Here is a 26,449-nt window from a genome sequence, read left to right as displayed (position 1 = left end):
AGTTTTTGTTACGCGAGCTGAGCTCGCACAAGATTTTTCAGCTCGTGTCGAGCTCGAGCTTTACTGTTTGTTAAACGAGCCGAGCCCGGACAGGCAATACCCGCTCAGAATCGGCTCGTTTACACCCCTAAGTGTCACTAACCGAAAGAGCCCAAGTTGGCTATTTTGAGGTCCAATGTAGGTTTTTAGCTTGATAAGACCTTCTAACATTAGATTTTTATTTTTTATTATTTTTTTATTATTTTTTTTGTGTGTTGGAATACGTTTATAGTAACATGAAATACGTTTTTTAAAGGAAACGATTAAAAATATCGTATAATATGGCTACCACTGAAAATATGGGTGAACAATATGGTGCATGTGAATACTAGTAAATGGGTTTGACTCTATGGTCCAGGTTTAAATATTTGATATTGTTTGCCTTGGATTCAACAGCATGTAAGAAGTGACCAGCACAACTATTTACAGATGGTGGTCATGCCCTAGCTACGGTAGTTGTGTAAATTACCTGAAATCAGACAACTAGTAATGACTGGCCATTGTATCTCACCAGGGTACTGATGTTGCACCATATGTCATATGAAATACACAAACTTGATTGTAAGATGGTAAATAGTACAAATATACCCAATAAAGTATTAGCTATAACTTGTTCACATGTGGTATCATATAACTATTATTAAATTGCATAAACATGAATTTTACATATTCTTATTCTAACAAAAGCCTTATTGCATTTACGACAATGTGTGTGGTTTCTCGTTCTTTATGGGCTTGTTTGGTAAGGGAGAGAATTCTCCCTCTCCCTCTTCACTTTTTCCAAAAACAATCAATTTCAAAATATTCTAATTTTATATCATATTAATAATTTTTTATTACTATTTAAATAGAAAAAATTCTCTAGAATACAAAACTTTTTCACTTTTCCATACAAATTTTTTTTTTTTTTTAAACTTTATATCACATCTATCATGATGTAAACCAATTGACAAAGAACACATGAAATAGATAGGTTGGTTATTTCGAGTGAGTCAGAAACTCCCAAAACATAGTAAATTATATTTATCAAACAATAATTCAACTTCACTTTACATTATTTGTTTGTTCCTTAAATAAACAAAAAGATAATACAACTTACGTAGAGCTGTAATTCTGCACGTAGCTGTAACTAGAGACCTAAAGCTACTTTCTAACCGTCTACTATTAAGGTAAGAGATAAGACTTTTTATTTAAGTATTGTTCTACTTAGATAATATTCCTCTTTTTCTCTAAGATAAATATAAGAAAAAATAATAAAATAAAGATAAAAGAGAAAAGGATGTAACCCTAACATATTAAGATTACATCATATCACTTTTTACTACTATTCCCAACTCACAATTCCTTACTAAACAATACCTATAAAATATGGACTTCACTCCATAATGTCATCTTTGTTTTACAATCGGTTGCTCGAGAAGATGAAATCTGAAGAGCCGAATATTGAAATGCCGCCTTCCGAGGCAAAGATAAAGAAAAATCTCTGAAGTACTGATGTCGACAGACGACGAGTTTCCGATATGACCGGTGGGAACGGAAAATCCAAACCCCATCGCGTTTCGTCTCAGGACGGTAACAACACAGGAAATTTCAAACCCCATCGATGTTCCTCAGCAATTCTTGGAAAGTCAACAAATTTGTCCCCTTCGCTGTTCCTAGGCTTCGTATCTTCCATAATCCGTAGTATATCCGTTCTCTTACCAAAATCAATGTGCCACGCACCTTCTGCTTTGGCCAAAAACTTGGATCCCAAGTTGCAGCTTTGTTTAATTTCGTAGTTAAAATTACAAATTCAAGCAACCTGCACTGCAGTGAGTTGGCAATGCGATTTGGTCAAAATGCCCATTGTCTACCAAACTTCGTCACGCGGAAAACTGTCGTTGAAATGTCGTAAGTCAAAACGCTTTGTAGTGGGGCAGGTTTTGGAGACCCAAATGACAAATACCCGCCCCGCTTAAACAACAAATCAACCAAAAACCCGTTTTTGTGCAAAAGCTAGTTATTATATAGTTATTTATTTTTTAAATATAAAATTAAAAAACATTTTAATACGGAATTGAATTTCAAGGCGACTTGCTCTAATCTTTTTGAGTCATCAAAATAAAGTGCATCAAGTATCGCGTTAAATATCTTACTTAATTGGCAAGAAAAAAAAAATCATTAATCATGCTTTTTAACACGTTTTGAAATTGAGTTTTATAACTTGACTCTAGATTCTTGACTTTAGCTAACTTGGTTAAGAAACATCTTGGCAGAGCCCATCAAAAAAATAAATAACAATAATTAATAAATAGTTAATAAACCTCTAAATAAATAAAAAATAATAATAAAATTAAGGAGACAACCACCTAGTAATGTCGTGAGAGCTCCAAATGCAACTTTAATTTCTTGCACCCGTTTTTTTTTTTTTTTTTTAATTTATATATGTTTTTTTATTAGTAACGGGACCTGAAATTCTGCCTATTCTATTCTATTCTATTGTAGAAGGTGATTAATTCTAAGAAAGAAGCTGGCTGCGCTAAGAGTCCATTTTGTCTAACTTAAGTATATCCATAATTACTTGTGTAGAAGAAAAAAAAAAAAATCATAATTAGGAGTGACTATTCGTCTTTGCGTATTAGATTTCGTTTATGTTAAGGCATATATTTTTTAAGATTATTTATGTCAAGTTTAATATGATCAATTTAATTAAACGGATCAGACATTTCAACATTAATATGTTAATTTCTTGTTAACATCGATCATATCAAGCATACGAGTCGTGTTAAATGTTTCGTATTGAGTTTGGATCATGTTGAAGTATGGATATAAAATTATATATATCAATTTTAACCCGATCAATTTAATTAAACGGATCGATTAGACCCCTCAATCTTATCTCTTTAATTTCGTTTTGAAATTTACTGTGTAGTGTAAAAAATTATAATTATCAGTATAGTAAAATAGTTTGACCATATTGATCTATTCCGTATGAAGATCCAATTCTAATTTCTAGGCATCTATCATTACACGGTACTCCACTTTGATACGCATTCTCGTAGTTGACCATTACCCCGGCAACTTTCTATTGCACGTAACCGGCCATGTTATATATATACGCATATATTCTCTTCACCTTTGTAGTTTGCAGCACATTATTCCTGTAATTCGTACAATTCTCCGACATGGAAATGAGCAAGTTTTCTGTTCTGAGTCGCCTGAGGAGGGCAGTGAAGAAGGTAAGTTTTTTGTTGAATTTCAGCTTCAACCGATGGCGTGTAGCGTCGGCGATTGGCCGGACCTCGTTGAGCAAGCGCCACCTGAGCTTCAATGATCGGCCGGGCTTGAGGGCGTGCGCCGATTATAACGATGTAGACTCGGAGGATTCCGGCTCTTCGAGAGGGCTTCAGAGGACAATAAGCTTTCCGTACGAGGATGATGTCGATAAGAGAGCTGAGATGTTTATTGCCAATTTCCACCGCCAACTTCTACTAGAGAGGCAAACTTCTCTGGAGCTTCAATATTGCCGTGGGATTAGTTTCAAGGCAATCTCTCCCTAGCCTGACGCTTTTTTTGGTCATTATTTGTACGTTGATGGAGCCTTCGGATTTTCGTAAGGGAGCCTCTATCCAGTGTTTTTAAGGTTTTGTTGAAGGCTGTGTTTGGTTGTGAAGAGGACAACATTCTTTGAGACTAATTTCTGTAAATTTTTCCATTTTAAGCTGTCGTTTTTTTTTTTTTTTTTTTTTTTTTTTTCCCCTTAATTCAGATTCTTTGTTATGTACAGTATGTCCGATGTGGTGATTGCCTGATTGGATTTGTTTTCTTATTAACATTCTATTAAAATTTTCAATTACTGTTTTGTTGATTTACTAAATATCAAACCAAACATATATAGCACCCAATCGGTTGCTTAACAAAATTCAAAGCTCACACAAAAACACCCACATTCAGTTGGGTATATATCAGAAAATAAAGCAAGGAAAATTTCTTCAAGAAACACACCCATTCAGTCGCCCCAAGAAAATTCACACAAAACCTGTTCAATCATAACTTTTCCTAAAAGCTTAAACAATCGGAAGAGATAAATTTAATCATTAATCAATATTTTTGTTGTAATAACCCCGACTCCCTTTCGAGGTTAAAATAATCTTTTACTACTTATGAAAATGTATGACTAAGCATTTTAAAAAAAAAAAAAACAAAAAAAAGCTGACCTTGTATATTTATAATATTTTGTGCCTTATTTAAATAGCCGTTACTATTTTGTTTTTAATATTTGATTTCCTTAAATTTAATAAAATCTCATATCAATTTAAATTTTACCTTTTCAGTTAATATTTTTAAAAACATTAAGGCCTCGTTTGGTTCGCGAAATCGACCTCTGGAATGGAATGGCTATTCCTATGGAATAGTCTTTCTTTTATTTGGTAGGGATCTATTCCTTTGAATAGCTATTCCCATTGGAATATCTATTCATTTACGAAGAGGAATACCTATTCCTCTAAAAAATGAGAGGAATAGCTATTCATTGGGGTAAATGCAATATTTTTTTTTAAAAAAAAAACATTTATTTTATATTTTATTATTAAAAAAAAAAAAAAAACCAAAAAACCAAACCCTTCACTGGCTGGCCAGCCAGTATATGGAGCCGGGGGTAGTCGCACCACCCCCGGAACACCTCACAGTGGACCCCGGAGGCGTTCTGGGGGTGGTCGCACCACCCCCGGCTTCTTTTCGGGGGTGGCTTGGCCACCCCCGGCTCTTGGTGGGCGGCCGACCACCCATGGGTTTTCTTCTTTCTATTTTTTTTGTTTTTTGTTTTTTTTTTTTAATAATTTGATTTTCTTTTTAATTTTTTTTTAAAAAAATTGAGTTTTTTTAGTAATTTTGATTGAATTCCAATTAAAACATATGTGTTATTACCAAACTAAATATTAGGAATAACCATTCCATTCCGCCACCTTTTATTCTTAGAAATAACTATACATTTTCCTAATAAAATAGCCATTCCGCAAACTAAACGAGGTCTAATTGTTAAACCTTAGCGGCCGTTCTCCCTTCCAAAAAGGACAAACCCTTCTCATATAAATAATTTAACAGACTCCTTATTTCTCCTCTTACTGTTTTCTAGCCGCACACCCTTTACACTTGCGCAACTTTCAGCCCTTAGACAAGGTACCATCTTGTCTCTTACATTTTTCTTCTTTAGTTTTTCCTCTTTCTGTAGAACCGTAGTCTTCGCTGACATGCTAAGTTGTTTAGTTTATTTTGTCCTATTGTCCTTCATCTAATTACTTTATATATATATATTTTTTTTTTATGTGTTTTATTATATTTCATGTAAGAAGAACAATGAAGTTTTTTTATGGGTTAGTTATAAAATAAGGGGCAAATAAATTGAAATACGGGAGGGGTGGGGTAAAAATATGGATAGATAATAATTGTTCATATTCGTTATTCGTACATATTCGTTATTTGCTATTTGCATATGCCGATGCAAATAAAGTTAACAAAAACTTACAGTTAATCCACATTCTTTTTATATATATATAATTAAATTCACTAAAACAATGTCGTTCTGATTTTGGTAAGTTTAGGACATTTAAGTTATGTTAAGTTTTTTTCACTATCATCTCAAAGTCATACATCATTACATTTTTCTTTCTTTCTTAGGGTAATCTAAATCTCTATTACTATACGAGATAATGACCATCTATGACTGATAATCATAAATTATGTAACAAATAAAATCTTAATTTTTTTAAACTTCTATATAGTAATAACTATATTATTTAATCTTGCATATAAATTTATATTGTAATTCAAAACGGTCGTTACCTTATATACAGATAGCTGATAATAACCGCATTAATCGCGCGGATGTAGATAGTAATTATATGATGCAGATGCAAATTCTAAATACAAATACTTAAAAATGATAACTGTATTATATATATATATATATATATTACTATATGGAAGTTTAATGCCACAACCCTTCAAGGCCCCTTACCCCTCGGTAGGGACCTAGCCATCTATTGATACGTGCTCCTAAGGTGAGATGAGAAAGAGCTAAGGGCAGCTGGTGTATTCAATTTGGTCTAGCTGCTTGAGTGGTCCACGGCTGAAATTATGAAGCTGTCCGTATTTTATAAATGAATTTGTTTATTCTTCTCGAGCTTGCTGTTGGAAATACATATGTGATTCAGATAATTTTATTTTCTTTATTGTAAAAAGATTTTCTGCTTGATTGAGCTAATTTATCATATTCTTTTTATTTTCAAGTAGTTTTGACACTATTGGTGATGTAGCGAAAAGCGTTAAATTGTGAAAGAGAAATTGTGTTCTCAATTCACAAACTCAACATACACGTTGAAGGAGAAATTTGAATTCTTATTGATGGCAAAAAGCTGCTTATTCTCATACAACTATTCCAAACTTATAGTAAAACCCTACGGCTACAAAAGGTAATAAAATCCTTCTAAGAATGGAAATAAAACCAAGAAGCAAAATATGGAAATACTAATCCTTGACGACAAAGGAAAATAGTTGACAAATCAAAAAATATTCTAGTCGTATTACTCGGGATACTCTAGCCGTATTACTCGGGCTCGGGCTGTCCTACATCAACTGATTAGACAGGGATCATATGGCAATGTTCCTCGGCTTCAATGCTATCTTATATGAGAAATGCTTGGTTGTACACTCCCATCCCACTCTTATCCCACCTTTATCTACGTGGACCAATAATGTTGTTAAAAAAATCTGGGTCCCACTACACTCTCTCTTCTATCTCTCACATTATTGGTCCACGTAGACAAGAGTGGGATAGGAGTGGGATGAGAGTGTATAACCAAGTATTTCTCATCTTATATTATTCTCAAAAAACCTTTAAAGGCAGTCTTCTAATAGTTGAAGCGAATAGAATTTCAGACACTGCTCTGGGTAATTTTATCTCAACTGGAGGGACAATTTCCATTTGAGGATTCCCTTTCTTGCCTTGAAAATTTGATGACCTCTTAGGTTTCTTTGATATTGTAAAGGTATCTTGATACACCTGGAATATGGACAAAAGAGCAAGTTGAAGCATCGAAATTAAACCAATCGTAGATGCTGTTCATGTCAAAGGTGGAATCTTCTTTTGTGAGGTTTGGCATGTGGGGAAATTTTGTTATGAATGGAGAGGGTTGAATTAATTGGCGACAGAAATTTTGTTATGAATGGAGAGAGTTGAATTAGTGTTGAACTTTTTTATATGCGGATAATCCGCTTTCTTTTTATATATATAAAATTAAATTTACTAAAACGATATCATTCTGATTTTGGTAAGTTTAAGACATTTATGTTTTGTCTGTTTCGGGTAAAATGTCTTTTAAAAAATATTTTTGACATTTTCTAATATTTAGTGGGGGCAAAAATAATAATCAACCTGAAAATGATTTTCGCTTGACAAAAAATGCTTGGTAAATTTCGAAAAATGATTTACGCTTTTTAAAAGCGTAAATCATTTTTTTTAGAAGTCAGACGCAGTCAACCCTCTTTTAAACGACATAGTCAACCATCGTCAGAATCCGACAATCCTCGCCGAATTCCAACAAGCCAAATTTTGGCACCAGTCAGAGTCAAAATCTGAAAATTTCTGTTGGAATTCGGCGACGTCCAGCCACCGTTACCAGATTCTGGCCATCTGCCCTGAATTTTACCAGAACGACCGGATTCCAGCAACCTTCGCCTGAATCCGACCAATCCAGATTCCGGTGAAACTGACCGAAATCTGGCAACAGTAGCCGGAATCCTGCCGGTCAATGATGGAATCTCATCAATGGTGATTTTTCGCCGTTGGTAATTTTTTCGTACGAGCCAAACGCTAGAAATATTTTCAGGAAAATAATTTTTTCTGAAAAATCATTTCGTTGAAAATATTTTAAGATAGAAACCATTTTATGTCAAAACAAATTGAGCATTAGGTTATATTAAGTTTTTTTTCACTATTATCTCAAAGTTATACATCACTACATTTTTTTTTGCTTTAAATAATCCAAATCTTTATTACTATATGATATAATGACTATTTATAACTGATAATCGTGAATTGTGTAATAAGTGAAATCTTAATTATTTTTTTTAAAGCCTGCATATAGTAATTAATAATCACATTATTTAATCTTGCATATAGATTTATATTATAATTCAAAATGTTTATTACCTCATACGAATAGCGGATAATAACTACATTAATCGCACGGACGTGAATAATAATTATATAAGGCGGATGCGGATTAAATAGAGAGGACCTGTTTCCCCCAAAAAAAAAAAAAAAAAAAAAAAAAAAAAAAAAAAAAAAAAATTGGTAGCAGTAGAATTACTGGAGCACTTGCGGAACAAATTTTGCATGTAACTGCTGTCAACGTGTCAATCATACGTCACGAATAAGGGGTGTTATCAAAATACAAAGAAAAAGGGTTGATTCGGTTGTGAACATGAAATATCACCATTGTTAGTCATATGAATATAGTAAGCCCATCAAAGGCCCACTGAAGCTCACGGGCCCACAACCATTCAAGGCTCCTTTCCCCTCGGTACGGACCTGGCCATCCATTGGCACCAGCTCCGAAGATGATGGGCCTCCGACCAAGGGGCTACCTCTTGGATAGTGTCACTAACAGAAAGAGCCCAAGTTGGCTATTTTGAGGTCCAATGTAGATTTTTATTTTTTATTATTTTTTTTTGTGTGTTGGAATACGTTTATAGTAACATGAAATACGTTTTTGAAATTCATACATTTTAAAGGAAACGATTAAAAATATCGTATAATATGGTTACCATTGAAAATATGGGTGAAGAATATGGTGCATGTGAATACTAGTATATGGGTTTAATTCTATGGTTCAAGTTTAAATATTCGATATTGTTTGCTTTGGATTCAACGGCAAGCAAGAAGTTACCAGCACAACTATTTACAGATGGTGGTCACGCCCTAGCAACGGTAGTTGTGTAAATTACTTGAAGTCAGACAACTAGTAATGGCTAGCCATTGTATCTCACCAGGGTACCGATGTTGCACCATATGTCATATGAAATACACAAACTTGATTGTAAGATAGTAAATAGTACAAATATATCCAATAAAGTATTAGCTATAACTTGTTCACATATGATATCATATAACTATTATTATAATGCATAAACATGAATTTTACATATTCTTATTCTAACAAAAGCCCTATTGCATGTACAATAATGTGTGGTTTCTCATTCTTTATGGGCTTGTTTGGCAAGGGAGAGAAAATTCTCCCTCCCCTTCTTCACTTTTTCCAAAAACAATTAATTTCAAAATATTCTAATTTTATATCACATTAATAATTTTTTATTACTATTTAAATAGAAAAAATTCTCTACAATACAAAACTTTTTTACTTTTCCATACAATTTTTTTTTTTTTTTTTTTTTTTTTTTTTTACTTTATATCACATCTATCATGATGTAAACCAATTGACAAAGAACACATGAAATAGATAGGTTGGCTGTTTCGAGTGAGTCAGAAACTCCCAAAACATAGTAAATTGTATTTATCAAACAATAATTCAACTTCACTTTACATTATGGGAAATGATACTTACACATCACCATCACAACAACTACACTCACACAAGACACATTGGGGTAGGGTCCAGTGTGTGGGCCCCACCTCAATGTGTCTTGTGTGAGTGTAGTTGTTGTGCACAAGAAGTGTAAATATCATTTCTCTTACATTATTTGTTTGTTCCTTAAATAAACAAAAAGATAATACAGCTTACGTAGAGCTGTAATTCTGCACGTAGCTGTAATTAGAGACCTAAAGCTACTTTCTAACCGTCTACTCTTAAGGTAAGAGATAAGACTTTTTATTTAAATATTGTTCTACTTAGATAATATTCCTCTAAGATAAATATAAGACAAAATAATAAAATAAAGAAAAAAGAGAAAAAGATGTAACCCTAACATATTAAGATTACATCATATTACTTTTTACTACTATTCTCAACTCACAATTTCTTACCAAACAATGCCTCTAAAATATGGATTTCACTCCATGATGGCATCTTTGTTTTACAATCGGTTGCTCTAGAAGATGAAATCTGAAGAGCCGAATATATATTGAAATGCTGCCTTCTGAGACAAAGATAAAGAAAAATCTCTGAAGTACTGATGTCGACAGACGACGAGTTTCCGATATGACCGGTGGGAACGGAAAATCCAAACCCCATTGCGTTTCGTCTCAGGACGGTAACAATACAGGAAATTCCAAACCCCATCGATGTTCCTCGGCAATTCTTGGAAAGTCAACAAATCTGTCCCCTTCGATATTCCTAGGCTTTGTATCTTCCAAATCCGTAGTATATCCGTTCTCTTACCAAAATCAATGTGCCTCGCACCTTCTGCTTTGGCCAAAAACTTGGATCCCAAGTTGCAGCTTTGTTTAATTTCGTAGTCAAAATTACAAATTCAAGCAGCCTGCAGTGAGCTGGCAATGCGATTTGGTCAAAATGCCTGTTATTTGATACGGAATTGAATTTCAAGGCGACTTGCTCTAATCTTTTTGAGTCATCAAAATAAAGTGCATCAAGTATCGCGTTAAATATCTTACTTAATTGGCAAGAAAAAAAATAAAAAAAAAAATCATTAATCATGCTTTTTAACACGTTTTGAAATTGAGTTTTATAAGTTGACTCTAGATTCTTGACTTTAGCTAACTTGGTTAAGAAACATCTTGGCAGAGCCCATCAAAAAAATAAATAACAATAATTAATAAATAGTTAATAAACCTCTAAATAAATAAAAAAATAATAAAAAAATTAAGGAGACAACCACCTAGTAATGTCGTGAGAGCTCCAAATGCAACTTTAATTTCTTGCACCCCTTTTTTTTTTTTTTTTTTTTTTTTTTTTAATTTATATATGTTTTTTTATTAGTAACGGGACCTGAAATTCTGCCTATTCTATTCTATTCTATTGTAGAAGGTGATTAATTCTAAGAAAGAAGCTGGCTGCGCTAAGAGTCCATTTTGTCTAACTTAAGTATATCCATAATTACTTGTGTAGAAGAAAAAAAAAAAAAAATCATAATTAGGAGTGACTATTCGTCTTTGCGTATTATATTTCGTTTATGTTAAGGCGTGTTTTTTTTAAGATTATATATTTCAAGTTTAATATGATTAATTTAATTAAACGGATCAAAAATTCTAACCTTAATCTGTTAATTTCGTGTTAAAATCGATCATATCAAGTTTTCGAGTCATATTAAATGTTATGTGTTGAGTTTGGATCGTGTCAAAGCATGAATATAAAATTATATATATTAATTATAATCCGATCAATTTAATTAAACGGATCGATCAGACCTCTCAATCTTATCTCTCTAAATTCGTTTTGAAATTTACGGGTAGCGTAAAAAATTAAAATTATCAGTATAGTAAAAACTAAAATTAAAATTATCAAGGCATCTACCATTACACGGTACTCCACTTTGATACGCATTCTCGTAGTTGACCATTACCCCGGCAACTTTCTATTGCACGTAACCGGCCATGTTATATATATACGCATATATTCTCTTCACCTTTGTAGTTTGTAGCACATTCTTCCTGTAATTCGTACAATTCGATCTACGACATGGAAATGAGCAAGTTTTATGTTCTGAGTCGCCTGAGGAGGGCAGTGAAGAAGATAAGTTTTTTGTTGAATTTCAGCATCAACCGATGGCGTGTAGCGTCGGCGATTGGCCGGACCTTGTTGAGCAAGCGCCACCTGAGCTTCAATGATCGGCCGGGCTTGAGGGCGTGCGCCGATTATAACGATGTAGACTCGGAGGATTCGGGCTCTTCGAGGGGGCTTCAGAGGACAATAAGCTTTCCGTACGAGGATGATGTCGATAAGAGAGCTGAGATGTTTATTGCCAATTTCCACCGCCAACTTCTAATAGAGAGGCAAACTTCTCTGGAGCTTCGATCAATATTGCCGCGGGAATAGTTTCAAGGCAATCTCTCCCTAGCCTGACGCTTTTTTTGGTCATTATTTGTCCGTTGATGGAGCCTTCGGTTTTTCGTTGAAGGCTGTGTTTGGTTGTGAAGAGGACAACATTCTTTGAGATTAATTTCTGTAAATTTTTCCATTTAATTAAGCTGTCTTTTTTTTTTTTTCTTCATGCTTCTTAATTTCTTAATTCGATCAGATTCTTCGTTGTGTACAGTATGTCCGTCCGATGTAGTGATTGCCTGATTGGATTTGTTTTCTTATTAACATTCTATTGAATTTTTCAGTTACTGTTTTGTTGATTTACTAAATATCAAACCAAACATATATAGCACCCAATCGGTTGCTTAACAAAATTCAAAGCTCACACAGAAACACCCACATTCAGTTGGGTATATATCAGAAAATAAAGCAAGGAAAATTTCTTCAAGAAACACACTCATTCAGTCGCCCCAAGAAAATTCACACAAAACCTGTTCAATCATAACTTTTCCTAAAAGCTTAAACAATCGGAAGAGATAAATTTAATCATTAATCAATACTTTTATAAAATATTTAATTAAAATGAAAGGTAAATAAATGAAACCTCTGTTTTGATATCATATTAAACTACCATTTTTTCTAAAAATTTAAGCTAATAAAAAGATCATTCAATCAATACCTTAACAAAGCTCAACCAAAAAATCCGCTCTAGGCTCCATACCCAATCCATTGTTCGACCGAGAAACAAACCCACAAATTCAACTCAACACCCATTCGGTGGATGCATTGTTTGAGTGAATAAAGTGATACAGGTGTTTTTTTATATTGATTTGCTACGTTGATTGTTCTCTGAAGAAGAAGATTTGATGTTTTTAGATTGGGCTTGGCATGTTGGTCTGTGTCGATCTCCCTTTCTCGTTGTCTTGCTGTTATTGTAAATATGCTATTGCTAACTACGAACTTAGAGCCCTTAGTGAGCAATTTTCGTCACAGAATATCTATTTTGTTAATACAAATTAATCTATTTCTTTCAGAGTCGAGGCACATACTTTCAGTGTTGAAAAGAAGAACATCTGGTAATTTTGGTTGAGGAACTCATTTAACATTTCACTCCTCTTAGCCTTAAAACATACTCAACCTCAAATTTGGAAAGGAAAGAACATGTCCTGGTTTGTGTTTTTTTTTTTTTGGGGGGGGGGGGGGGGGGTTCAAATTTTATGAATTCTTTGTACGCATAATATTAAACAAAATGCTAAAAAAATAAGCAGTGGAATTGAATATAAATACCTTCGGCCATTTTTGCTCAAACATATGAAGAAACCTTAGCAATAAATAGAAATTCTGCAAAAGAAAATTTAGACAGAAGATTTTCTGATTTATGCCTATGAGTGTGCCAAAAGATGGATGCATAGGGCTCTTTATATAGGTAGGCCAGGGACCCTCGTCATTAATTGATTAGCTGATTATTCTCCTCCCATCAAGGAGAATAAATCAAAAATATTAATACAAAAAACCGTTTTTATCATGTAATGTAAAGTGGAATAAATCATATTAAATCCTTATATTAAATAATTACTGTTATGATAATTATTTAACGTTTACCGTTATAACAAATTAAATGTGTTTGAGAGACACATATGTAATTTCTTACATTCTTTTGGTGACACTATTCTGTTTCCTCTTGTAGGATAAATTATCATATTTTCGAATAAAAGAGCTCAAGGATCTGCTCACTCAAGTAGGTCTTTCAGAGCAGGAGAAGAAGCAGGTGATATGCAGATTTATTGCTTTTGTTGCTGCTGGCAACATTATTCTTAGTGCAATCATGGTTGTCTTGTGTGAAAATGATAATAATGACAAAAGCAAATTGTACCTCTTTCTCATAGATCCATAATCCTCACTCTCAAATAAATAAGCTATAGGTTTCTAATAACACCTCATCTTAATATAAAAACTGATGATTCCTTATGTTAGAATATACAGAAAATATTTTGGTTGATATTGTAATATTCTATATTTACGAGTTAATTGTAACCAAATCATGGTGATTTGATTACCAAACTTTGTATTTACTTTAAACCCTATAAACAGAGACATTTGTATTGTAGACAATCAAGTCAATGAGCACAATGTAGCCTTTAGGACTAATTCGTAATGGTTGACGTAGGTGTCTAATACCGAACCATCCGTAATTCCTTATGTTCATGTATCTTTCTTATTTCCATATTTATTGTTATATTTTAGATTTCTTCACCTTCAATAATAGTTATTTACTAGGGAAATTGTTCACACTTCTCTGTTTACTGATTGTGAAGATGTAACTTTGTAGTTGATTACTGCTTTGTTATCTGATCTGTTGTTTCAACTGGTTACTAGCATCCAATTTGTCATGCGACTTTTAAAAAAAAAAATAACAGAAATTAATGATAATTTTAAAAAACAATGAATATTGCCTCTTCCTATGAGCTTCAGAGTTCAGAGCTGAATCTATGTTTTTCCTGTTCCTCCATGTAGATGCAATACTGATGACTATGATGAATATTGCCACCATGCCTCTGGGTCACAATATTTGGCTCCAGAGCATCTCTCAAATGCAATGAGTTTATTTCTTCATGTAATGCTTAGATATGAAGCAAAGTGACATCCCTTCCTGTTGGGCTTTGTTAAAAAATAAAACCACTTATTGAAGTGATATATTGTGTAATCAACACATGGCTTGCCACTATACAGATTATTTAATCTCAAAAGTTTAAGCTGATAGGAAAAGGTAAATTTAATCATTTAATCAACACTTTAACACTGAACATCACGTGTGGGCTCAAACTCTCTTTTATCACCATACAAACACTACCAAAAAAAAAAAAAAGAGAGAGATATAGTGTCGTTTACTTTAGCGTCGTTTGTATAAAATGGTGTTAAATTTAAAATTAGCGCCGTTTAAACAATGAATAGCGCTAAATTCAAATTTTGTTGCTCCGTTTACTATTCAAACGACACTAGTTCTTATGGTGAAAATTTTAGTTTAACGTTTTTTAGAGAGAGAAAAAGAGAGAGATGAGCTCTTCGGCACACGAGCGCAATGGTAAGCCACAAGAAGAAGGAAGAGGTGAGGAAGTTTCATGAGCTTCTGCAAGTAGAGAAAAAGGAGAGGAGGAGGATCACAATTTTTTTAAAAAAAAAATTATTCACATTAATGTTGTTTAGGGGTTCAAACGACACTAATAATTTAGCGTCGTTTAAAAAGTAAACGGCGCTAATTTGGAAGCCCGTCCTATTGTTTAACACCATTTTCAAAGCAACAATATTCAAACGGCGCTAAATGAATATTGCCGTTTTTTCGCCCAAAAACAACACTATTCAAACGACACTAAATACCGACATTTTTTTTTTTTTAGTGAAATGTTTCTGTTATCTGTTCGTAGTAATTGATAACTGCACAATTGTCATTGCATCGCCCCCTTTGAATCGTGTTTTCTATTTTGGTTGATTCCATGTTAATCCATGTTAAGGAATTTCCCGCCATAGTTCGAAATAGTAAAGAGGTGAGTTAGAGTCTACAGCTACAAGCAGAGCGAGTAGAATGAAGGGGGAGACTTCTCTCTAATTAATATCTTTGTCTTATTAATCGATGATCATTCGCCACCGTTCAGAGAAAGTGGGGATGAGTCAACCATACACGCCTGGGTTCTTGGACTCAAATTAATTAAGGAAAAGAAAGGCATCTTCAGGTAATAAATGTTGACATGAAGGATATTTAAAGGGGACAGACATATAAAAGAGTTTTGGCTTTTATCAAAAGAGAGGTATCTTCTTCTGAAAAAAGTGTGTTGTCTTTCTTCCTACTCTACCTCATCAATTCTAACTTGATCGTCGGAGGAGGCGTTGCCGGGACACCCCGACGACCCCTTTTATTTTGCAGAAATCTCGGAGAACCCTTACTCAATCTTCATTGACCTTGGGAGCTTTGGTGCACAGTGTCAATCCGGAATTCCAAGTCTTCAGCTCCAAAAAATTCATCAACAATCCATAATACAAAATTCTCATGTTTTTACTCTAATAGAAATAGGATAGGATTGCAGATATAGAGAGTATCACAAAGCTATCGTCATAACAGGAATTCATTATCCGGCTACGAGTTGTATCTCTTGAAGCCTTTAGAGGACCACACCAAAGATTTAATATTACTTCTCTTCATGATACTCAAAATGAAGATGAATGAAGTTATTATGTTCTCACTTTAAGGAGATTGAAAATGTTAGAAGAATATATTTATTATTAATATAAAAAATATATTATAATGATATTGTACTTTATTTTCCTTGAATATATTTTCTACATTGAAAAGAAATATATTATACAATACTTCTCTTTTATAAGGGTGATTGTAATTAGGTTTGATGGTAATCAAAATTGATTATCATTCTTACATATCTCAATTTTCCTATAAATAGGAGTATTCTGTATTGTAAATCAATCAAGCAATAAGAGTATAATGTAGCCTTAGGGCTTTATCCTGTAGATGTATGTCATAGCTCGAACCATGTAAAATATCTTCTCTCCATTTGATTATTTCCGATGTTATCTTTATTTTCCTATGTTTTTATCTTTTCTTTCATGGTATCAGAGCTACAAGCTAACGCTAGTGTTCGATCCAATGGTCCTATGAATTTTTCTTTTATCTCTATGTTTCTTTCGATCCAAAATTGTCCTATGTAATTTTCTTTCTATTTTTTGTTATATTATTTTCCCTGCTTTTTCACGCTTCTGTCATCTCTATCATAAATCTTTCGTTTTTCTTTTGTTTTTCACCATCACTATTTTCTTTTTTTATTTCCTTATGCTTCTCTTTTTTCTTTCATTACTTTGTTTATGATTTTACCCACTATATAATACGGCAAGGTAATATGAAAGAGTCTATTATTTTCTTTGATAATAGTGTGTTTTTTTTTTTTGTTCTATTTCTTATCCCTTGTTTTGGATTAATTCCATAATCAAGAAACCCTTGCTAAGAGAGAGAGAGAGAGAGAATTTTTGCACATAAATATGTGTCAGCAAACTGTGTTTCATGGCACATATATAGGTGCTAGCAAACTGTCTCATGGCACATGATTTATGTGCCAGCAATTTTAATTTCCTGCACGTTTATATATGTGTCATTGTATCATGTTTCATTGCACATGATTTATGTACCACTAAACCATAGTTTCCATTGGTTTACTGGCACATATATCATGTGCCAAGAAAGTTGATTTCCAATTTAAAAAATTTGATTATACTGGAATTATTCCAGTATAATCAAATTTTTTTAACCTTCTAAAATATATAATCAAAATTGACAAATAACCAAGGGAAAACATATTATATATTTAATTAATATAACAAAATAGCATCAAACAATCCCAACTATTAATTAAGAAACATCCAAGTATTATACTAGCTGCTACAAAAAATTAATATGATCAATTCCATAGTCTACAAAAGTATTTAGTTAGATTTTTAATCAATTCGGACTGTGTCTCCCCATTCCTGAAGGTGTATATCCCAAGTCCCTGCTTTTTGTCTGCAAAATATTCCCCAACATGTATTCCCATTCCTGAATTTTCATATGAAGCACATTAGTCTGAGATAGTAGAAAGTAGCAAATAAAATGAATGTCAATTATAAAGTAGTCCAACATACACATATTGAACAAATTGTCCTATACACCCATGACCCATCAATCCAACATGTGCAAATCAGACTCTAAATGGTCGTATTAGTAGCCATCAAAACCCCACACACTTGAGGACAAAAGTCATGGTGGTTCAAATCATGTTCAAGCAAAAATAGCCACCTCTAGGCCATCAAAATGCAGTATGGATGGTCCACATACATTGTCAAGAGAAGAAGTAGCAGAAGTAGGACTATCAAACACATAACTCGGACAAATTGAGATAACATCGCAAGCATGTAACGTTAGAACATCAACTTTTACAACCTGATGTCAACATCGACATAAAAGGAGAAACATCAAATTATGGAAAGATGCAGAAGATGATTGATGATCGTGAGGGTGACATCTATAGTAACTAATCCACCAAGTTAGCTCCAAACATGATTAACTATAATTTTTTTGAGTATATAAAGTTGAAAATATTACGTGTATCGTTACTATATATATATAACACATTTCATTTGAATCACTAATGTAGGTGACGTGCTCTTAACGTCTGATGATGTTGATACGCATAAGGAGCTATCGTGAAAAAGACATTTTGAGTTGTTATGAATGTAGTATTGAATTTTGTAAACAATGTAGGTAACTTTTGTGTTATCAGTTAGACTTGATCGGTTTGTGATCATAGGAACTTATGTGTTATGTTTTGTAATTACTTATGGTGATATGTCGTTTATGATTGTAGGTAACTTGATCAGTTTGGGGTTGAGTGAAATTATATATTTTGATTTGTTTTTGTTTTTGTTTTAATGCCTTGATATAAAGTTTGTGTTATATATGAGTTTATGTGAAAAGAACTATCGTGAAAAAGACATCTTGAGTTGTTGTGAATATAATATTGAATTTTGTAAATGATGTAGGTAACTTGTGTTATCGGTTGGACTTGATCGGTTTGTGATCATAGGTAACTTATGTATTATGTTTTGAAATTACTTATGGTGATATGTCGTTTATGATTATAAGTAACTTAATCGGTTTATGGTTGAGTGAAATTATATATGGTGGTATGTTGTAGTATTTGTTATTGTTTTTGTTTTAATGTCTTAGCATGTACATTAAGGTGGAGTTTTTGTTTTAATGCCTTGTTATGATGTTTGGGTCATATATAATCGAGTTTATGTGAAAAGAACTATCATGAAAAAGACATCTTGAGTTGTTGTGAATGTAGTATTGAATTTTGTAAATGATGTAGGTAACTTTTGTGTTATTGGTTGGACTTGATCGGTTTGTAATCATAGGTAACTTATGTATTATGTTTTGAAATTACTTATGATGATATGTCGTTTATGATTGTAGGTAACTTGATCAGTTTGGGGTTGAGTGAAATTATATATGGTGATATGTTATTGTATTTGTTTTAATGTCTTGGTGTGTACATTAAGGTGAAGTTTTTGTTTTAATGCCTTGATATGAAGTTTGGGTCATATATAATCGAGTTTATGTTAAAAGAACTATCGTGAAATAGACATTTTGAGTTGTTGTGAATGTAGTATTGAATTTTGTAAATGATGTAGGTAACTTTTGTGTTATCGGTTGGACTTGATCGATTTGTGATTATAGGTAACTTATGTATTATGTTTTAAAATTACTTATGGTGATATATCGTTTATGATTGTAGGTAACTTGATCGGTTTGGGATTGAGTGAAATTATATATGGTGATATGTTGTTGTATTTGTTATTGTTTTTATTTTAATGTCTTGGTGTGTACATTAAGGTGAAGTTTTTGTTTTAATGCCTTGATATGAAGTTTGGGTCATATATAATCGAGTTTATGTGAAAAGCACTATCGTGAAAAAGACATCTTGAGTTGTTGTAAATGTAGTATTGAATTTTGTAAATGATGTAGGTAACTTGTATTATCAGTTGGACTTGATCGGTTTGTGATCATAGGCAACTTATGTATTATGTTTTGAAATTACTTATGGTGATATGTCGTTTGCAATTGTAGGTAACTTGATCGGTTTAGGGTTAAATGAAATTATATATGGTGATATGTTATTGTATTTGTTATGTTTTTGTTTTAATGTTTTGGTGTGTACATTAAGACATTGTTTTTGTTTTAATACCTTGATATGAAGTTTGGGTTATATATGAGTTTATGTGAAAAGAACTATCATGAAAAAGACATCTTGAGTTGTTGTGAATGTAGTATTGAATTTTGTAAATGATGTAGGTAACTTTTGTGTAATCGGTTGGACTTGGTCGGTTTGTGATTATAGGTAACTTATGTATTATGTTTTAAAATTACTTATGGTGATATATCGTTTATGATTGTAGGTAACTTGATCAGTTTGGGGTTGAGTGAAATTATATATGGCGATATGTTGTTGTTTTTATTTTAATGCCTTGATATAAAGTTTTGGTTATATATGAATTTATGTAAAAGGAACTATCGTGAAAAGATATCTTGAGTTGTTGTGAATGTAGTATTGAATTTTATAACTTGATCGGTTTGTGATCATAGGTAACTTATGTATTATGTTTTGAAATTATATATGGTAATATGTCGTTTATGATTGTAGGTAACTTGATCGGTTTGGGGATGAGTGAAATTATTTTTGGTGATATGTTGTATTTGTTATTGTTTTAATGTCTTGGTGTGTACATTAAGTCATTGTTTTTATTTTAATGTCTTGACATGAAGTTTAGGTTATATATGAATTATTGTGAATGTTTATGAGTTTATATATATGAAAAATATTTTTGCTATTAGGTATTTTAAAAAAAAATAAAAAAAAAAAAAAAAAAATTATTTTTTTTATTTTTTATTTTTTATTTTAGAGCCGTCTAAAATATATTTTAATTATTTTATAATTTGGAGCCCTTTTAACACTTAAAACGGCTCTAACAATATATTTTAATTATTTTTTAATTTTAGAGCCGTTTTAAGACTCATTCTTAAAACGGCTCAAAAATTAAATTTTAATTATTTTCTAATTTAGAGCCGTTTTAACAATTTAGAGCCATTTTACAAAATTGCTCAAAAAGTTTTGAATCGTTTTAACAAACGTCTCAAGCCGGTTGGAGAGCTTTTATTGAACCGGCTCAAACTGTTTTGAGCCACTTTTATTAAAGCGGCTCAATTTTGAACCGTTTTATGTAAAAACGGATCAATCTAAATTTTTAATACTTTAGGTGTAGACCCGTTTGCAAAACGGCGCAAAAAAATGGCTCAAATTGTTTAGAGCCCTTTTTAGGACTAAAAAGTGCTTTAAAAAAAGGGTTCAAAACAGCAATTTTTTTGTAGTGCAGCTAATTCTACAACCCTGTTAAGAAGCCAACTCATACAACCATGGTCAGCCACTTAGCCACGATCGTCACAAATGATCCCATCATTAGCTCACCATCTGTACATGTCACATGAATAGAATAGAACACTACAACTGGACTTACTGATTAGGTTGGAGGGTCCAAAAAGACACCTCCATATCTTAATCCAGTGAGGAAGGCTCTTGACAGACCATCTTAATCCAGGCCCAACATCCGAAGAGAGAGAGAGAGACACAGAGAGAGAGAGAGTCCACGTCAGCCTACCCCACTCTGAAGCTTGAAGAGCTTGGATAAAACATGAAGCCCACAAAGGAATGAGAAACAAAATCCCATCAACATTTAACATGTATTCTTTTATCTTTTAACATCGATCCTTACTCTTCATTCAGCACATGTCAGTGATGTCACCACCCAATTAATTGTGGCGGTAAAAGTACAAATACCTTCTTGGATCACTATAGTCTATATATATATATATAATTAACGATAACTTGTTTGGATCATTAGATAGGCATTTTTTTCGGGGTCAACGGCACTTGCTTTTTATTCAAGAATGGTGAGCACTGAGCATAATGCAAGCTGAAGAAGAAATTGAAGTCTGCTGCCATGTTTCATGCAAAGATACCTAATTACGAAATGTTGACCAAATCATCACACTTTTGCCAATGCGCAAGCAAGACTCCAAAAAGTGGAGCTAACATTAGGCCCCAATCCACCTTTTATCTCCCTACCTACACTTCTCTCATGCCCTGTATTGGGGAATATAATCATATATAGATCGATGGAGGCATTAAAATGACTGAAAACTCCTCAACTCGGTTTTCATACAAGGCGTTAAAGAAAGTGTAGATTTCTCTTTTTTTCCTTCCTAGAAACTTTACTTTAACCCTTTTAAACTTTTATAGTTTTTACATTCTTTATAATTTCTATTTAAAGTTTTTTTTTTTTTTTTTTAAAAAAAAAAAAATTCTGTTTTTAATTTTTAATATTTTACAATTTCACTCCTTTGGTTCGAGTTTGAAGTTAAATTATACTGTCAAAAGATGAAATGACCTTTATACTTTTGTAAACTTTATAAAATTATAAAATTACCTTTAAATTATTTTTTAAATAACAATAAAGCATGAGTATTTTAGTAATTATTATGTCATCCATTAAAATTTAACAAAAAAAATTTTAATGAATTGGTGAAATTACAAAAAAAAAAAAAATTGAAAATTTTTTAAATTTTGATTAGAGATCGTAAAAGCAACAAAAAATTCATAGGAATAAAGTGATTTTTTTTTTTTTTTTTTTTTGGCCTTTTCTTCAGCATAGAGACACACAAAGCACGAACCCCTATATGTATCTGTATATATAAAAATATTTTTTATTAATTATTATTACATTCTTGTATTATGAACACAAAGTGTTGGGTCTAGTCTACATAAAGGACACAGCAGTAAATACATTCTCTTAATGCTTTTTCCCCCATCACCTTCCTTTGAGGAAGAAAAGTCAAAATAGTTTTCTCAATACCACGAAACTGACAACTAATGCGTTTCATCTAAGGAAAGCTACCAATTTATTAACAAACCTCTCCTTCCACACCCTCTCCATAGCTCCCGAGGCCTGAACAACACAAAACAGGGATCGATGAAAAGCTTAAGGCCGGACCGCCGGCAAAGTTTCATCCTTTCTTCCTTCTTCTTCATCCTCTTCCTCTGCGTCTTAGCTTCCATCAATCAAGTCCGATTCGATAGCCTGCTGAAGTTCGGTCGGTGTGCGCTAGCCAACACGCCTTCACAAGTACCCTACAACGACTCTTCTTCGACGGACGACATCCGAATACTCATCGGCATTCTAACGCTCCCGGACCAATACCAACGACGCCACTTCCTCCGCCTCATCTACGGCACGCAAACGCCGCTGGCGGGCGCCAAAGTGGACGTGAAGTTCGTCTTCTGTAACCTCACAAAGGAAGACCAGAAGGTGCTCGTTGCATTAGAGATTATGCGTTACGACGACATCATAATCCTCAACTGTAAAGAGAACATGAACAACGGTAAGACTTACACGTACTTTTCAAGCTTGCCGGAAATGCTGACCGACACGGACGCAGAAAGTCGTTATGACCCTCCGTATCATTATGTGATGAAAACGGACGATGATTCTTATTTCCGGCTGAATAAACTGGTGGAGTCTTTGAGGCCATTGCCTAGAGAAGATTTGTACTATGGTTACGTTATTCCATGCCCAAGCATGGATCCATTCGTGCGATATATGTCTGGGATGGGGTATTTGATTTCTTGGGATTTGGTAGAGTGGATAAGGGAATCTGATATTCCCAAGAACCATTTGGAAGGGCCTGAGGACAAGACTTTTGGCGATTGGATCCGGGAAGGCCATCGCGCGAAGAACAGGTTCAACGCCAAGTGGTCTATGTATAATTATCCGGAGCCGCCCACAGGATGCACGCACGAGCTTTGGCCGGACACGATTGCGGTTCATTTGTTGAAGAACCAGGAGAAGTGGATTCGCACGTTGAAGTATTTCAATGTCACTGATAATTTGAAACCATCTAAATTGTACCATATACCTTGAGTAGTAATTGAATACCCTACAATTTTTATTCTTTTATTTGGAGAATTTAGTTGATATATCACCCAATCTGATATTGGGATTTTACAATATGATATTATAATACGATTGTTGCTAATGAACTCTTTCATTCTATGAAACATATATAAGAGAAGTAGAGATGGTTTGATGCATGTCTTTGAAATTTTACATTGAAAAAGCTTTTGACTTAATGGTGTAGAATTTCTAACTTAAAATCCTTTTCTTGGTGGGTTTTAATACTACTTGGATTCAATGGATTGGTCAATGTATTACCACATCTTTTTATGTTCTCTTGGATGGCTCTCCGTTTGGTAATTTTCGATCTTCTCGAGGTTTAAGGTAAGGTGATCCTCTTTCACCTTTCCTCTTTATTTTAAGATCTAAGATACTTTCAAGATTAATTTTGCAAGAAGAAGCTTTGGGTTCCCTGCGTGGTATTAAGGTGGCTTCTTTGAGCCCCTCTATTTCTCATCTCCTTTTTGCAAATGATGTTATGATTTATACCCAAGCTAATGTTCAAGAAGCCACTTCTGTTCTTAGATGTCTCTCTACTTGCTCCAAGTGGTTGGGTCAATGTATCAACTTGTCAAAGTCAACAGTTTTCTTCAGTAAAAATCACAGTGTTACTTCAATCTCAATGATCAATGGTATTCTCAATATTCCCTTTATTCTAGCTAGGGCTAAGTATCTTAGTATTCCTCTTTTTATGTCTAATAATAAGATATATAGATGCCTTTATTGATATCAAAGATCAAATTTGCTCCAAGATTTCTGGTTGGAAAGCTAAACTTCTTTTTCAAGCTGCTCATGCTACGTACTATGTTGAAATCAGTGGTTAATGCGATTCCTACTTATTTGATGTCCCATTTTTTCGTTACCTAAGTCTCTTTGTAATGAAATTACTACAGTTATGTGCAAGTTTTGGTGGAGATTTTCTCAAGACAAGAAACATTCTCTATCACTTCTTTCTTGGGCAAATATTTGTCGGCCAAAAGCTATGGGTGGTCTTGGGATTCGACCTCTGGAGTTTCTTAATCATTCTTTATTGACAAAGTTAGGATGGAAACTAACTTCTAATGATCCTTCCCTTTTGGGTTGATGTGCTTAAAATCAAATATCTTAAAGATCATGTTTCTTTTTTGGAGGCTTCTTCTTCCCCCTCCTCTTCCTGGATTTGGAAAGGTTAATTTGCTGAAAAATAGGGTGGTTACCGAGAAAAGTGCCTGTATTTCTATCTTGAATGGAGCTCATGTGGATGTGTGGGATTCTCCTTGGATTCTTTTGAAGCCTTGCTTTAAACCTAGTCCTAATGTAAATCTTGTTGATTTGCCAAATTTTTGTATTGATGAATTGATGATTCCTGGTGAAAGAAATTGAAACAGAATGCTTTTGTAGAATCTTCTCGACCCTTTCTTGGTTCAATGTATTCTAAGTATTCACTTGCCTCAAGAAATGCATTTTGATAACTGGTTTTGGGCACCTTCTTCCTCAAATATTTTTTTTTGGTAAAATCAACCTTTGAAGTTGCCCATTCTTCGCCTGATCATATTTCTCGTTTCACTTCTAAAGCTTGGCATAAGCATTGGGATTTAAAGCTTCAAACTAGGCTCAAACATCTTCTTTGGAAGATTGCATGGAATATGATTCCGTCTCAGGCTAATATTGGGAGATTTGTAGTTTCTGCGGAAGAGGGAGTTTGGAAGTGTCCTTTTTGTAAAGGTCCCTCAGAAACTTTAAGCCATATTATTTTATAATGTGATTTAGTCGTTTTTCTTTGGAATTCTTCTTCTTGACCGAATTGTATTGTTGGTTTCTCTATTATTTGTTACTCTCACTTTATATCTTATTTGGTTTTCTAGAAATAAGTTGATCCATGATGTTGTAATTCCTTCTCCTTCTAAGGTTTTGCATCAAATTTTGTTCACCATGGATAAGCATATTTTGGCCTGGAATGACAAGTCTTTGCCCTCTCTTTGGGCTCCTCCTTTATTAGGACCAATTAAAGAAAATTTTGATGTTGTTGTAAGGGGCTCCTCAGCAGTTGCAACTATTACTATCTCTAATTCCTCTGGTCTTATTATCATGGCTGCTACCCAAGAGTTGTTTTCCTCAGACATTCTTCTTGGTGAAGCTTCAACGGCTTTGCTTGCTACTCGGTTAGCTGTTCTTGCGGGGTTTGATAGTTTTCCTCTTGAAGGAGATGCCCTTCTGGTAATCTTAGCCATCAAAAAGTCCTATTCTTTTTTCTTCTTTGAGCTTTTCAAATATTGTATCAGATATTAGTGTAGTTTTGTCCTCCTTTCATAGCTGGAATACTATGAAAATGTCTCATAATGCCAATTTTAGGCACATGCTTTAGCAAAATGGGCAGCTACTAATCATATTTTTGGTAGCATGCACACGTACGGGTTCTCCCATTCTTTCTTCTATACGGATCTAGAATGGTAATGACCCTCCTATGTAACATTTTTTTCTCATTTAATTAGAAAAAAAAAAAAAAAAAAAAAAGAAAAGGAGGGGGGGTCAAAGTGATATATTGGCATGTCTAGAGGTCTTGTAAGACTACCATTAGGGGTGTACATGGGAATGCGGTTATTTGTGATATTTATAGCTGTATAATGTAGTTATCACTTTTAGATATTCACATCATATTTTTATTAACCACATCCGCGCAATTATTGCAGTTATTAAATACGTTTATTATCTACTATCTGCATATTAGGTAATGGGCATATTTTAGTCTTTTTTGCCTTATTTGAGTCTCTATTATGGCCTATTTTAAAAGGTTTTGAAAATAATTTAAGCCGATTTTTAGTGTTTTAGACTTATTTTAATTTTTTTAAGCC

General features: G+C 33.3%; 3 protein-coding genes across 3 annotated transcripts; all 3 read left to right on the top strand.

Moving 5' to 3' along the window:
• Positions 1-3,203: 3,203 nt before the first annotated feature.
• LOC133871597 (uncharacterized) lies at positions 3,204-3,578 on the top strand. Its single transcript, XM_062309023.1, has one exon. The coding sequence runs from the start codon at positions 3,204-3,206 to the stop codon at positions 3,576-3,578; it is 375 nt and encodes a 124-aa protein (XP_062165007.1).
• Positions 3,579-11,672: 8,094 nt separating this feature from the next.
• On the top strand, positions 11,673-12,029 carry LOC133871596 (uncharacterized). Its single transcript, XM_062309022.1, has one exon. The coding sequence runs from the start codon at positions 11,673-11,675 to the stop codon at positions 12,027-12,029; it is 357 nt and encodes a 118-aa protein (XP_062165006.1).
• A 10,529-nt stretch (positions 12,030-22,558) lies between these two features.
• On the top strand, positions 22,559-23,672 carry LOC133871732 (hydroxyproline O-galactosyltransferase GALT3). Its single transcript, XM_062309145.1, has one exon. The coding sequence runs from the start codon at positions 22,638-22,640 to the stop codon at positions 23,583-23,585; it is 948 nt and encodes a 315-aa protein (XP_062165129.1). The 5' UTR covers positions 22,559-22,637; the 3' UTR covers positions 23,586-23,672.
• The last annotated feature ends 2,777 nt before the right edge of the window (positions 23,673-26,449 follow it).

This window comes from Alnus glutinosa, chromosome 6 (assembly GCF_958979055.1).
Source record: "Alnus glutinosa chromosome 6, dhAlnGlut1.1, whole genome shotgun sequence".
Lineage (NCBI taxonomy): Eukaryota > Viridiplantae > Streptophyta > Magnoliopsida > Fagales > Betulaceae > Alnus > Alnus glutinosa.
The sequence above is the reverse complement of the archived record's forward strand: the minus strand, read 5'-3'. Positions and strand labels throughout refer to the sequence as shown.

What these genes read in the sequence shown, in the direction of transcription:
- LOC133871732 (XM_062309145.1), top strand. Translation starts at nt 22,638, where the DNA reads ATGAAAAGCTTAAGGCCGGACCGCCGGCAAAGTTTCATCCTTTCTTCC.
- LOC133871597 (XM_062309023.1), top strand. Translation starts at nt 3,204, where the DNA reads ATGGAAATGAGCAAGTTTTCTGTTCTGAGTCGCCTGAGGAGGGCAGTG.
- LOC133871596 (XM_062309022.1), top strand. Translation starts at nt 11,673, where the DNA reads ATGGAAATGAGCAAGTTTTATGTTCTGAGTCGCCTGAGGAGGGCAGTG.